General features: G+C 37.4%; 1 protein-coding gene across 1 annotated transcript; it reads left to right on the forward strand.

The window, feature by feature from the left end:
• The first annotated feature begins 1,074 nt into the window (after window positions 1-1,074).
• letm2 (leucine zipper-EF-hand containing transmembrane protein 2) lies at window positions 1,075-15,726 on the forward strand. The gene is made up of 11 exons (XM_084104640.1): window positions 1,075-1,478; window positions 3,201-3,270; window positions 4,776-5,214; window positions 6,272-6,415; window positions 6,635-6,772; window positions 6,862-7,065; window positions 7,769-7,888; window positions 9,990-10,109; window positions 11,976-12,080; window positions 12,217-12,282; window positions 14,278-15,726. The coding sequence occupies exons 2-11, from the start codon at window positions 3,224-3,226 to the stop codon at window positions 14,329-14,331; spliced, it is 1,437 nt and encodes a 478-aa protein (XP_083960766.1). The 5' UTR covers window positions 1,075-1,478; window positions 3,201-3,223; the 3' UTR covers window positions 14,332-15,726.
• The last annotated feature ends 345 nt before the right edge of the window (window positions 15,727-16,071 follow it).

Below are 16,071 nucleotides of genomic sequence, written 5' to 3' on the forward strand. Positions count from 1 at the left end.
TTCTTCTTATGATAACAACAAAATTAAAACCATTAAAGTGAGATGATTAGGCCATTATTGCTTGACACCAAAGCATTTAGCTGTAATGAACGTATTACAGAGTAAAACTATAATATCGTTTTTATTTTCAATTTTACTATCATTTTACTATTTATATAGCAGGGTACTATTTGACAATATATTTTACTATGTATATCAGCCATATATCTTTAGACAATAATGCATTTGACTATTTGTTACATACTGTCCTTTTAGAGCATACACAATAATTCACTGCACAGACATTATAATAAAATGTGAATTTATATAAACATTTAAGATATTTTTATGCTTTATGGATAAAGAGGGGGAAGAGACTTTTATTCATTAAATGAGGCCTACACTATTTCTAACTAACGTTACCAGTTTAATTTTACAGATTGTTTTTTTTTAAATGCAACCGATTTTTAGTTAAATAATCTTGGGCAGTTTGTACACACACACACACACACACACACACACACACATTACATGTAATCTGGATTACATAATCAGATTCCAGAAATAAAGTACTTGTAATTATATATAAATGAACCCCAGTCTGGGAAACCCTGACGTAATGTAATATTTAATGCACTTCATGTTGTTGATAACAAAGAATGAAATATATTTTCTTTCTCTTTGTATTTTCAGATCAGTATGGTACAAGATTATTATATTCAAATCAATGTGATAAACGAGTTAGGGCTAAAGTAATCAAAAAGTAGTCATACTGTATTAACTTAAATGTGTAATGTGATGTGATCGTACAATTGTAAATAAGAACAAAAAACAATATTATTTAGGATTTTATTTTCCTTCCCATAAGGATTGTAGCGCCATCTTCTGCACAAATACCTAACAACCATGTGAAAACGCCTTGCTACTATGTCGCTGTTCTCGGCACTGCAAATATGACTGTTGCCATGGCAACTCTGAACTATAGCTGAACTAAGATCAGCAGGTGTGAACGCTCAAGTGCCCTCGTCATCACGGATGAGGTCATGGGAAGTTCCACTGTCCGCCCCGTGAAGCGGATTGGCCAGTTTCGCCATTGCGCAGAGCTCGTTTATTGGTGCTCGTGGCTGTCAATCACGCCGCTGCTCTCATCGGATGATCCTCCTCGGTAGGACGTTCGGCTTCACCGGGGTATCAGAGGCAACCCGACAGGCCATTTTTAAAATCCGATCAAAACACTACATCAGCTCGGATGTATTAATTTATAAGTCTATTTAGATTTAAACTTAAAGGAGTGACATACCGTCGTGAATGGAGTATCACATCCCGCAAAAGGTCCGTTTTTCTCCCGTACCATCGCCTCCGAGGAAATTTGACCCTCAGCTGCAGGAGGAGCGCTGTCGAGCCGCACATTTTTCTCCCCCGTCATCCGATCTGACACTATATTCAATGGTTACAGCCTAACAGCCATCACACCGCCCTACACGGACCTTTTTCCACAGGTTAGTAGTAGTTTAATGCTCAATATCTCACGTAAGTTAGACCATCTCTGTCCTTTCGCTTCCATCCGTTGTCTCTTTGTTTTTAAGCAACCGCCCGCTGTTAGTTGTACATTAACGAAAGTAAAACAAAAGAATTGTCCGATCGCTTTTGTCTGAAGTTGATCGATGTTATGTCTGTCGGCTGTTTCCATAGATCAGAATCTGCAAGTTAATAGTTTAAAGTGGTTCTGGTAAGTTACTGTTTTGAGATGGTGATCGTGTATCTGTGGCCTCTACTGTGGCCTTCAGCGCCTGTCATGAAACTTCATTGTTTTTAATTAACGTTACCCGCACCACTTTTTATGTAACAATTAGGATAGTTTAAAACGTTACATTTCTCGAGTAATTATATTAGGACGTGGAGACTGTACGTTAGTTCATGTTACGCATTAAAAAAAAGTAAGTGCAGTTTAATAGTTGTCGAGTCTGTGTCATAATGGCCGTAAATGTTACGTAACTAGTATACAATTTATCCCCGGTGCAATTTGAGACTAACCTTCAGGTAAAATGAAACGTTACTTATTTTGAGTTAAATATGGCCTGTGACTTTGGCCGGTCTCCGTGTTTGTGTCTGTTTTAGCGACGCAGGGTGACGAGGATAAACACGTGAGTCAGTATTTGTGTGCAGTGCTCGCGCCCGCCGCTCCGTCACGACAGCGTGCTTTAGGGATAGTTCACCCAAAAATGAAAATTCACTCACTTTCATATTGTTCCAAACATGTAAGAGTTTCTTTCTTCTGTTGAACACAAAAGAAGATGTTTTGAAGAATTTTGCTAACCAGTCATTTGACGGTAGTTTCTTCCATAGTTTTTTTTTTTTACTATGGAAGTCAATGGGGTCCATCAACTGTCTGGTTACCAACAATCTTCAAAATATCTGCTTTTGTGTTCAACAGAGGAAAGAAACTCATACAGATTTGGGACAACTTGAGGGTGATTAATGACAAAATTCTTGTGTTTGGGTGGACTATCCCTTTGATACAGCAGTGACGCATGACGTTTTCAGTTTTTGTTAATTAATGTGCACAGATTCACAAGTAAATAATAGCAATTATAATTTTCACAGAAATTAAACAAATTCTCAAAAATTAAAGGTAATCTATTCCTCATAAATGCTTCAGACAATCAGATTTAATCCCATGCGCACATCTGATTAAATCTCTTTTGTGAAACTCCTTACACTTATTTGTAATAAAGTGTAATTTCACGAAACCATTTTAAGTACCACAGAAAGACGAACATTGAAATAGGAAGTAGATTAACTAAAATAAAACCAAGTTTCACAGGATTTGTCCCTCAAGTTTATCAGATTTTTTTAACTCTTTAATATTTGTAAATCTAATTGTATACGTTACATTCATCCCTTTACATTTGTTTGTGAATCTGCTATTTTCTATTTGTAAATCTATTTTGTTCATTAATATAGCAACAATATATCCTATAGTGACAACCATTTCATTGGTTTTTAATCTCACAATTGAACTAGTCTAGATTCCACCGAAGTGTTTTGGATTCTGACAGACACAATCAGTTTCCCCCATAGTATTTGCATTGAAATAATACAAAATATAACTGACAGTGTTTACATTAATACCTGTACAGATTTAGAAATGTATTTTACTGTCCAGGGACAGAGAACACAGCCTGAAGGTTTAAAATTGGCCCTTTTTTCTCTCTCTGCAGGACACCCAATTTTAAGTCACAAAATGGCAGTTTTCAGCTCACAGGTGCTTCTCGCTGTAACTAGATCAAGGTGAGGTCATCATTTATGTTACTGGTGCGAAACATTTGTATCCTATTCCAAATACACCATGTAATCACTTCACATGTCTTGTTTATCATCTGATTTAAGCAATGTTCTGGTTTAAAACAGTGCTGTCAGTTACCATAGAAAATTATTTTGCCTTGTATTTTTGTTAAAGCATATATATATATATATATATATATATATATATATATATATACATATACAGTGCAATGCATAAGTGAATACACCCATGCTAAAGTTGACTAAAAAGAGGAATAAAAAATCATATTTTGGAAATTGAACTTAATGCCTTAATTTAAAAAATTAGGAAAAATCCAACCTTTAAGGACACCAATTTTCTTTGTGAATGAATAATGTATCGTAAATAAATAAATGTTCTTCCTTAAAATACATGGTGCATAAGTGTGTACACCCCTATGTTAAATTCCCATAGAGGCAGGCAGATATTTATTTTTAAGTATTTTTTTTAATTTATTTTTAGGATACTATGCATCCTGATAAAGTTCCCTTGGCCTTTGGAATTAAAATAGCCCCACATCATCACATAGCCTTCACCATACCTAGAGATTGGCATGGGGTACTTTCCATAAGATCATCTCTCAATGCAAATCAAACTAGCTTTTAGGCTAACTGAAATAAAATCATGGCAATCTCTAGGTATGGTGAAGACTATGTGATGATGTGGGGCTATTTTAATTCCAAAGGCCAAGGGAACTTTATCAGGATGCATAGTATCCTAAATTTTTTAAAAAAAAAATACTTACAAATAAAAATCTGCCTGCCTCTATGGGAATTTAACATAGGGGTGTACTCACTTATGCACCATGTATTTTAAGGAAGAACATTTATTTATTTACGATACATTATTCATTCACAAAGAAAATTGGTGTCCTTAAAGGTTGGATTTTTCCTAATTTTTTAAATTAAGGCATTAAGTTCAATTTCCAAAAAAAAAAAAAAAATCTTTTTAGTCAACTTTAGCATGGGTGTATTCACTTATGCATAGCACTGTGTATATATATATTAATTCTTGCATTCAAAATATATTTGACCTGTAAAGTTGGTAAAGTCATTTTAGGCATGTGAATACTTTTCTATATATTTTTCTTCCTTGGCCATGTAATTATAAAGTTACCAGGTTTATGGTCTTTATATGATCATGATTTGATTGAAAGATTGGATATAACTTTGAACAGAAAAGGCTTGTAAGCATTTTTAACAAAACTAATTTCATGTTAACATATGCAATGTTAAAATCTTCTGGCTATATTTTTGAAACTGTATTTTTTTTTGTCAGCTCAATACCTTGCCCCATAAATTGCCTTTATAAGTACATTACTGTCACAATTTTGCTTGTTTATACAAACTAAGGAGCAAGTTTAAATACTTTTCTGTAGTAATCAAGAGCATAGAACATCCCTTAAATATTCTAAATATGATATTTTCTTTTCTTCATGCTTTAACACATCACCGTTCTCGTTTTCTTTCAGAGGATCCTACTTGCTTTCTAAAAGACACAGCAGTGTTTCGCTCCGGTCGACTGCATGCGTGCGCTATCATTCAGAGTTCATCGGACAGGCTGCCGTCACAGCCAGGTGTCCCAGGCCTCTGTACCCCTGTTACACATCCAGCTTGATCCGCCCTGGTTGCGTCGCTGCACGTCCCCTCCACAGTTCTTGTGCGTGGCTGCAAGAGGCGAAGGACACCGCTGAACCCATCAAGGGTGACGCTGTCCCGGCCGCATCTGCCACTCAACCACTGCCAGCGCCACCAGCAGTGCCAAGGAAGTCTCTGGGACAAAAAGTTCTGGATGAGCTCAAGCATTACTATCATGGCTTCCGCCTTCTTGGCATCGACACCAAAATCGCTGGCAGGATGGTCTGGAGGTTACTGCATGGGCAGCTGCTCACCAGGAGGGAGAGGAGGAGGGTATGTTCGGGACCAAATATTAGAATCAGAATTAAGATGTTTTTACTTTTAGCGCGGTAGAGTGATTGTATCAGGTATTATTCCATGGTAATTTGATATGAAAATGATAATCATATATCTCCATAATGTATTTCAGTGGTAGTTAATTTAAATAATACCTGCTGTAGCAATCTGTCCGATTAGTCATATTTCTTTGCACTGCCATGATATGCGAGCGTGCTTTGAATTTGAATAACATCTGATAACTTTATTAATGTTTATTAACAAAATTAACTGGAAACAAAATGATAGTTTTTGAAATTCAAGATTTGAGAGATGCAGTCATTGTGGGAAATTGTCACCATCATAAGGAATATTATTGGAGCCTCAAGTTTTTGGAAGTACTTAGGCTAAATCTTATATTACACTTACTAACTTCACAATTATGAAATCCACGTCAATATAAAGAAATGAATAGCGTAGGCTTTTATAATACCATGGGTACAACAATGTTTCATGTTACCATGATTACCATATTTATGCACCATTGTATTTGCATAATATGCCATGGTACTTCAAAGAATATCATCATGGTATTACCATGTTGCCATGTCAAAAAAATATAAAAATATTTTATATTTTTCCTTTATCTACTCTTATTATTTACTTCGGTACAGTCATGGTAATGTTAATCTGATATCTATAATATGGTTCTAAATTTTAACTATATTAACGTACATAACCAATACCATGGTACCCTTTGTGAATGTTTTTCTTTGGTGAGTCTCAACTTCTTTATATAAGATGATGTAAGTAGTTTGACAGATGAAAGTGTGTCGTAAGTTATAAGAGTTATGAACAAGTAAATAATGTTTGGTAATCCTGTTAGAACAAACCAGTGCTTGGTGAAGGATTTATAATGTAAGGTGACACAAATAGGATTGCATAACCAAGAAGCTTTACACCTCAGAGAAAGTTCAGCTGGATTAGGCCAGAAGAGCTTCTCTCGGTCTCACTTACCCATATTGCTTTTGTTTTTGACTACGGACGAATAAAACTTGTCCCACTGTCTCCACAGCTGATGCGGACATGTGCCGACTTGTTCCGGCTCTTGCCCTTCATGGTCTTCATCATCGTTCCGTTCATGGAGTTTCTGCTCCCCGTATTCCTCAAACTCTTCCCAGAAATGTTGCCTTCCACATTTGAGACCGAGTCCAAGAAGGTATGTCTTATTTTTTAAAATGACAGCAAAAGTTGAGGAGTTCAGTTTGATTAATTGGACCTCAATCATGAAACACGAGAATAACAAATCTGCAGATTTCAAAATTGAGAATCAACTAATGAAACCGCTTAATTTTGATTCATTGGGCCTCTTTCATTAAACATAAATTGATGTAATTGATTCGTAAACCATTCCCCATTGAACCATTTGCACTTCCAGGAGGAAAAACAGAAGAAGGGACTTGCTGCTAAACTGGAGCTGGCCAAGTTCTTGCAGGAGACCATTGCTGAGATGGCCAGGAGGAATAAAGCAGCTGTAGGAGACGAGACTCAGAAGTTCTCCACTTATGTACAGCAGGTTAGTTTGATAATGGAAGCCATTTGTCCATTTCCCATGCAGTGAAATTGTTCTGGATGTGATTGACTCTTCTAACTCGTCTGCTATAGGTGCGGCACACGGGCGAACAGCCCAGCACTAAAGACATCGTGAAGTTCTCCAAGCTCTTTGAGGACGAGCTGACGCTGGAGCATCTGGAGCGGCCGCAGCTGGTGGCGTTGTGCAAACTCCTGGAGCTGCAGCCCATCGGCACCAATAACCTGCTGCGTTTCCAGCTGATGATGCAGCTGCGCACTATCAAGGCGGACGATGAGGTGAGACAAACACAGACAACTGCTACTGACACTTTACAGTGGTTGTACAGCTGAGCTTATGACTCGACATGTTGCTGTGAGCTCTAGGCTTGTGGGTGACTGAGCCATACGTCTTAAAGGCATAGTTCACCCAGCCGTATGTTGTTGAAAACCTGTATGAGTTTCTTTCTTCTGTTGAACACAAAAGAAGATATTTTGAAGAATGTTGGTTATCAAACAGTTAGCCGTTGACTTCCATGGTATTTATTTTCCCAAGTATGGAAGTCAATGGGTGCCGTCAACTGTCTGGTTACCAACATTCTTTGAAATATGTAGAAAGAAACTCATACAGGTTTGGAACAACTTGAGGGTGAGTAAATGATGACAGAATTTTCATTTTTGGGTGAACTATCCCATTAAAGTGTAGGGGCTGGTTCAGACAGAACATATTTTTGCATTATGCTGTGGTACTTTATTGACGTAAACATGCACTAGATGGACACCTTTAAACACTTTTCGCATCTTTTTCAGCATCTTGCATTGTAAAAGTACGACTCTTAAAATAACTTTTAAAAAAACAACATGTTTGGGATTTTTATTCCCTCCATTCGCATTTTTTTAACGCAAAAACATGTTCTGTGTAAATGGCCCCTTAGACTTTAAAGTGATGTTCTGGGTTCAGTATGTTAAGGAGATGATCTCAGCTGTTTGGTTCTCTGTGTAGGTGATTGCCATGGAGGGTGTGCCTGCAATGAATGTAGCAGAGCTTCAAGCCGCCTGCAGGAGTCGCGGCATGAGGTCTTTGGGTCTGACCACAGATCAGCTGCGACAGCAGCTACAGCAGGTGTGTGTTGTTTGTGTGTGTGTGTGTGTGCGCACAGACCAACCTGACTAGGTTGTAAAAGTGCCTACTGGAGGATATTTATGACTGTGTTCCACCTAAAGACTGTAGACAAATTGGAAGTTTGACGCATATGACAGATTTTGAAATAATCTGCTTAAATGTGTTATTTCCCTATTGGATCATTCCGTGTCAACTCAACCAGAGGTCCCCGGCTTAAATTTTTTATTTTGTTCATATTTTTTTCTTCAGAAAGACAAACATAAATAGTGATGAAAGCCAAAATATTAAATGTCACAGATGTATATTTACTGAGTAGTGATGCTCCGATTGATCGGCCGCCGATCATGATCGGCCGATATTGGCAAAAAATAGCTTGATCGGCAACCCCCAAAAGCGCCGATCAAAAAAGCCGATCACGTGACGTAAATAACTCGCGCAACTTTTCCGCATGCGCGACAACACAACAGCAGAGCAGAGCTTGCTTAACAGTGGCAAAATGAGTTCTCCTATGACGGCAATTCAATGGCAATTATAAACGAGCGCACAACTGATGCTGGCGCGCGCGGTAAATGACATTCGCGAGAGGATAACAGATCTACGCGCGAGGAAACGGGAACTCGCGAGCTCATTCAAACCCTGCGTGGGCGCATGACATCTCTGCCCTCGCGCGCGCGCATGATCATTCCCCACACACTCGCGCTTGATCTCCTCTCGCCTGCTGATTTTGCTCGCTCAAACACTTTTATTTTTGGCAGTCGAGGGGCGGGACTTACTGTTTTAATAACCTCAAATGTCATTGTCATTATTTTATTTTTTGGATCTGATGTAGTTAGTTCCTCAACTACATCCATTGTAGTCTGCCTGACCCCTCTTTGTTTTGAAAAATTATACTGTGCCTTATTTGGAAAAGGTGGCCTACAGTAGCCTTATGTTATCTTGTTTTCTAACTACAATTAAATAAATATTGGTGGTTCTTCAAGATTTTCTTGACTCTAGCATATTTCCATTCTGTGATCGGCAGTGATCGGCAATCGGCAGATCATGATTTTGGTGATCGGTAATCGGTGATCGGCCCCAAAAATGCTGATCGGAGCATCACTATTACTGAGTAATCCACTATTTTATAGAGGGGGGTCAAAATGACCATTTTCTCCTGAGATTTGGAGCCAAATTAAAGGGGAGGTAAAAATTACTTTAGAAAGCATCATTATTTTAATTTTGCACAGAGATTGGTAGATCTATTAGCTACGTCTGTGCCAACGGTGACAGTTCAAAATGGGCAAAAAGCACTTCTTGTGTTTTTTTGCAAATTTGAATGCCTGTAATACAAGTATTATTAAAGATATCTTAATATCCTTTTAGATTCTGGTTCTTAACAAACATTTTTTTTTTTTATCTTCATTTTAAAGGCCCTCGATGGTTAAATCCCAGAGATATGGAGATCTTAATGCGGCTCCATGAATAAATTGGTCAATTGTACACATTTTCAGTGGTCAAAAACCAAATGTGGGTCACTTTGCATACAGCTGATACTTTTTGCCTTTTAAAGAGGAAATAATGTTAAAACTAGAAATGTATCTTGTTTTTCTATCAGCTCAATTGCATAGAACATGAACCATTGAGGGCCTTTAAAATTAAGATACCAAAAGAAAAGTTTAAGAAGCAGAAACTAAAAGGATATTAAGATATCTCTTGAGTTACAGGCATGCAAACTTGAGGCAAAAAACACAAGAAGTGCTTTTTGCCATTTTTGAACCGTCACCGTTGGCATATAATGAAACAAAGATTGCTAAAGTTAACAGATTTAATTAATAGACCCACCAATCTCTGTGCAAAATTAAAATAATGATGCTGCCATCTTCAAGTAATTTTTTACCCCCAAAATTGAGTTTCCCAAATTTGGTTGATTTGACACAGAATGACCCAATTGCCATGGATGGCGTGGTATCATAATGTTGCATCATCCATGCTTACAGCAAAATTTAAGATGTTTTCCATCCAAATACTGTAGACTGAGTTGTGTGTCAATGTGTGCTCTCTTTTTGCTTTGAATCATTGATGATTTGTTGATGTGTTGTTTTTTGCGTTCTTCGTCTCTCAGTGGCTGGACCTGCACTTGAAAGAGAATGTCCCACCGTCCCTCTTGCTGCTCTCCCGTGCAATGTACCTGACGGACCTCACTCCTAAACCTCCAGTCATCCCACCGGTGCCCAAACTGGAGGTGAACACTCAATATACATATACAGTGAGGAAAATAAGTATTTGAACACCCTGCTATTTTGCAAGTTCTCCCACTTAGAAATCATGGAGGGGTCTGAAATTGTCATCGTAGGTGCATGTCCACTGTGAGAGACATAATCAAAAAAAAAAAAAAATCCAGAAATCATAATGTATGATTTTTTAACTATTTATTTGTATGATACAGCTGCAAATAAGTATTTGAACACCTGAGAAAATCAATGTTAATATTTGGTACAGTAGCCTTTGTTTGCAATTACAGAGGTCAAACGTTTCCTGTAGTTTTTCACCAGGTTTGCACACACTGCAGGAGGGATTTTGGCCCACTCCTCCACACAGATCTTCTCTAGATCAGTCAGGTTTCTGGGCTGTCGCTGAGAAACACGGAGTTTGAGCTCCCTCCAAAGATTCTCTATTGGGTTTAGGTCTGGAGACTGGCTAGGCCACGGCAGAACCTTGATATGCTTCTTACAGAGCCACTCCTTGGTTATCCTGGCTGTGTGCTTCGGGTCATTGTCATGTTGGAAGACCCAGCCTCGACCCATCTTCAATGCTCTAACTGAGGGAAGGAGGTTGTTCCCCAAAATCTCGCAATACATGGCCCCGGTCATCCTCTCCTTAATACAGTGCAGTCGCCCTGTCCCATATGCAGAAAAACACCCCCAAAGCATGATGCTACCACCCCCATGCTTCACAGTAGGGATGGTGTTCTTGGGATGGTACTCATCATTCTTCTTCCTCCAAACACGTTTAGTGGAATTATGACCAAAAAGTTCTATTTTGGTCTCATCTGACCACATGACTTTCTCCCATGACTCCTCTGGATCATCCAAATGGTCATTGGCAAACTTAAGACGGGCCTTGACATGTGCTGGTTTAAGCAGGGGAACCTTCCGTGCCATGCATGATTTCAAACCATGACGTCTTAGTGTATTACCAACAGTAACCTTGGAAATGGTGGTCCCAGCTCTTTTCAGGTCATTGACCAGCTCCTCCCGTGTAGTTCTGGGCTGATTTCTCACCTTTCTTAGGATCATTGAGACCCCACGAGGTGAGATCTTGCATGGAGCCCCAGTCCGAGGGAGATTGACAGTCATGTTTAGCTTCTTCCATTTTCTAATGATTGCTCCAACAGTGGACCTTTTTTCACCAAGCTGCTTGGCAATTTCCCCGTAGCCCTTTCCAGCCTTGTGGAGGTGTACAATTTTGTCTCTAGTGTCTTTGGACAGCTGTTTGGTCTTGGCCATGTTAGTAGTTGGATTCTTACTGATTGTATGGGGTGGACAGGTGTCTTTATGCAGCTAACGACCTCAAACAGGTGCATCTAATTTAGGATAATAAATGGAGTGGAGGTGGACATTTTAAAGGCAGACTAACAGGTCTTTGAGGGTCAGAATTCTAGCTGATAGATAGATAGCTGGTGTTCAAATACTTATTTGCAGCTGTATCATACAAATAAATAGTTAAAAAATCATATATTGTGATTTCTGGATTTTTTTTTTAGATTATGTCTCTCACAGTGGACATGCACCAATGATGACAATTTCAGACCCCTCCATGATTTCCAAGTGGGAGAACTTGCAAAATAGCAGGGTGTTCAAATACTTATTTTCCTCACTGTACCTCGTCAACTGCTTACTATCTGCTTTAAAAACAAAATGGCCCCAGTTCTTGCCTCGGATTACCTTTGACCTTTGAAACCTTAACCAATTGATGCTTGGGCCTTAATCAGGAGGAAATGCAGACTGGCACATTGCTGCATAAGCGACGGCTGATATGTTATCACTGTATGCTAATGGTTGTTATGGATTGATGTGCAATGAGCACCTTCTCTCTGTCCGTGTCACAGAAAGCCACTCCTCCTGTGGAGGCTGAAACAGCAGCCAAAGGGAACCCACTGTCCTCCTCAGTGGAGGTGCTGGTGGACTCCGCTCCTGTCATCAAGGACAGAAAGGTAGGACTCTTATTATGTCACCAATCAATCAATGTCTTCAAATGCGTCAAAGGCATTGTATAACAATAACCAAGAGGAGAAATGCTTACAAATAGATTTAATTTAGGATATTCCTAATACTTCTTTTGTGTTGTAGTCAGAAGAATTGTTGGAGAAACCCAGAGGGTTGGACATGCCATCACCCGAAGCTCAGTTAATACATGTAAGTGTGCCAAACAAGATGTTGCGTTGAACACATAAATATGTGTGTTTATTGAAAGGTGAAGGGTCAGCAATATGTGGTTTTTGCAAGATAACTTTTAATATTATGCATATTTTACTGGACTATCCTGCTTTTATGTTACTAGGCAACTGTTTGGTCAGAAGTTTCATTTATAGATGTTTTAAAAAAGGTTTCCCTGGGGAAAATTGTTTAATTTCTATCAACTATTAAAACTAAATATTTTATATAGCAGTTGTTGTAATATTCTAAGAGGTTTAATTTAACATTTAAATATTATGAAATAATTTGAATATTATGGAGGCCCAAACCTGAAGTTTAAAACAAATGTGTAGATAAATAAATAAATGTAATTATAGGAAAATAAATAAAGGAATAAATAACATGATAAAACAAACTCATTTGTAATTAAATTTAATTCTGAATTTACTAGTATTACTTTTTTTCTGTTTTTATATGTATTTTTATTTTTTTTAACTTTTAATTAATTATTTATTTGTAATTAATTTATGCATTTACCTCAGGGCTCGCAAAATTTTGGTAGCCCGAAAATGAATTTTACTAGCCCAAATAAAAAGACAATTTTTAATGTAGAAAATTGGTTAGTAGTCAAAACATCAATCAAAAACGTTTTCATCCTGACCTGTTTTTTTGGGCCGAGTCGAACTGAAATAAATCCATGCTCCTCTTAACATTGTCACACACGCACACACAATGATCGCAATGTTCTCCACTGCGCACGCAATCTCTGTCACTTAGCAACAGTAAATTAAGTGAGAACGGCACTGCTTTACAAGGGGTGGAAGCACCAGTTGTCTTCCCCAAACCTCAGAACTTGCAGTTGGATGCAGGAGCGATGGAGAAATAAGGACTCTTTGAAGCTTTGACACTTTTCTCTGATTGTTCGGTACAAGATTCTAAGCATCAGGAGTTTTGAATACAGTGTCACCTTGTGGCAGCTCAAATTATAGCAGCCATAAACCAGAGAAGCCTGACAACTCTAAAAGTGTTGGAGTTCTCTAATTATTTTATGCTGTTTATATAGCAGAATATATGATGATCAAGTCACCTTTATTCATGTAGCGCTTGTTACCATACAGATTTGTTTGTTTCAAAGCAACTTTACAGTGATAGTGTGTTAGCACACGGATTCAAACATTCTGACACGCAAAGTAAAGCATGTGATTCTCTTAAAACAGGCACGGAGGTTCACGAGAAATTGCGCTACGGATAAATCAGCACGATCAAAAACTTGCACTGTCATATTTTTCCTTAAAAAACTAGTCAATAATGTGAATAAAGGGAGGAATTTGATTTGGTAGCCCGACTGGAAAACACAATAGCCCCAGGACGTCCGGCTAGCAATTTTGCGAGGCCTTTCTCATTTCCATGTTGCACGTGGAAAAGTAAAAACAAACAAAACATTTGGAATTGGAAACAAATGCATGTGGGAATAAATAAATATTTAAAAATGAATTTGTGAAATTAACCCATAAATGCATAAATAAAAAAATACATAATTTTAAAAAAATACATAAAATAAAAAATAGAAGCAATACAAAAATAAATTCAGGAAGTTATTTATATATATATATATATATATATATATATACATATATAAAATATGGGAATTAAAAAATAATAATAATATTATTTTTATATGTATATATATACACGCACGCACACACACACTGGGAATTAATTTTATATTATTTTTTTTTATAATAATATAGTATTATTATTATTATTATTATTATTATTATTTATTTATTTTATTTTTTATTTTATTTTCTCTCCTGCTGGTTTGGGCCTCCATAGAATGTGTTATTAAAAATATAAATAAATAAATGTTTAATAGCTCATATTTAACTGTTTTAGATTTAGTGTGAAAGTATCTACAGTGATGTTTAATGAGACCAGAAAGGTCAAAGTTCTAGAAGCTGTTGGACATCAACACTCTCTGTTCTGTCCCATCAGGCTAAAGAGGCAGAGTTGTCACAGAAGTCCAAGATGAGCGCCAATGGGATATGAGAGGGGCTCCATGTTTCCACACTCATCTTATTCTGTCGGAGAAAAGGGTAGAGGTTCGAGTTTGTCCTCTTCTGCATGTCATCTCTCTGAGTCCAGGACCTCTCACACGGACCTGATGGACTGGCCGCATCACATCCTCCATCGACATCTGGTCCTCCAAAAAGGAGGAAAATGGTTTATGTTAGACTTTAGACATCACTTCTCCTTGACATCCGTGACATGTTTACATCTGAAGATTTGACGAATTCTGTAAATTTGCAATGAAAAAAGCATCAAGACTCGTTCCAGCCAGGAAATGAATAAGGAACTCGCAAGATTTAACTCTTTTGCTGAACTTCATTATGTAAATGTGTAAATAAATTGTACAATACCTGCATATTATATAAGTGCTACTGCTTCATACAGTCAGCTGTGCCATGTGCATAGGCTAACAGATGAAACAAGTCATTATTTTAATATGAGGAATGCATATGCTTGCATTCTGGATTTAGTTTGGCAGATGAGTTGTAAATGGCCAAGTATGAGGGTATTTTTTTTATTTGAAAACTTATTTTCAAATTCCCTCCTCCAAGGGAATCTTACGTTCACTCCCTCAGGGGATGTGATTAGCGGTGTAGCGATTACGCCAGGCCTGCCTATGGCAGACTGCAGTTTGGCACAAAAAAAGGTTTTATCATAAAGTGTGTATTTAATTTGTTCATTGGTATGCTGTGTCCCCGTTTGAATCGTGCCGTTAAATTTTCCTTGGCGGAAAAGCCAAATGACTACTGGAGTCATAAGTTTACGTTTCGCTTATGGTGAAAAATATTCAAAACTCCCCCAAAGAGAAATGTTTATTTTTTGATTCATGTACTGTTTGGATTATTGTGATTCATGTTGCACTGGATAAACCCAGGGAGGGAAAACAATATTTTATGGCAATACTGTAAAGTTTTCATTTAAAAAGCATTGAATCCCCCAAATGGTTGCTTTGCTTATCCCATCGCCTGCCTTTAATTCGATTGTACTGAATTTGTTGTCCCATTCTGTCCCGGTGCACTTTTTTTTTTTTTATGTTGATCAATTGTGTAAAATTGAAAATTTAGTTTAAACTGCCTCTCATTGCGTAAAGCTGCTTACCATCTTTGACCACTGTACAGTCAAGAATATAAAGGTGCTCAATGCTCATGCCTCTTCTCAATATCCAAGTGTTATTACACCTGTTTATTTAGTGTTATTTAAACAAATGCTACATTTTTGTTTCCAAAATTGACAATTTAAAGGGTCAAATTCCCACCTATTGGCAATTAATTCATTATCGTTTAGGTTAAAAATATTTCATTAAAAAAAGCTTCAAATATCAAAAAGATTGATGTGAAATTTGTTGCAAATTAAATATGATTTTTCTTTAACTGACCTCCACCTGCATGTTTGGTTATTTTACCCAGGGGTTTTCAAACTGGGGTGCTGTAGGGGGTCTGTGGAAACTGAGATTTTACTAAATGCATTTTTAGGGCTAACAACATTAGCATGTTAATGCTATTATTGGAAACTTAATATATTTAATTAAAAAAAGTTTAAGCTCGTTTACCAAAAACTCTTATATTTGATACTACTTCATTCGGCCCTACTTTTAGAAAGAAATTAAAAATAAATCCGCATATTACAGAGCCAGAGTGAGATGGTGATGAAAAAAAACTTGATAGCTCGCAAAAACCTTCCCGTTCGTGTCGCTTGTAAAGCGTTTCCGTTTCACTAAGA

This window comes from Abramis brama (genome assembly GCF_963993115.1).
Source record: "Abramis brama genome assembly, chromosome: 25".
Lineage (NCBI taxonomy): Eukaryota > Metazoa > Chordata > Actinopteri > Cypriniformes > Leuciscidae > Abramis > Abramis brama.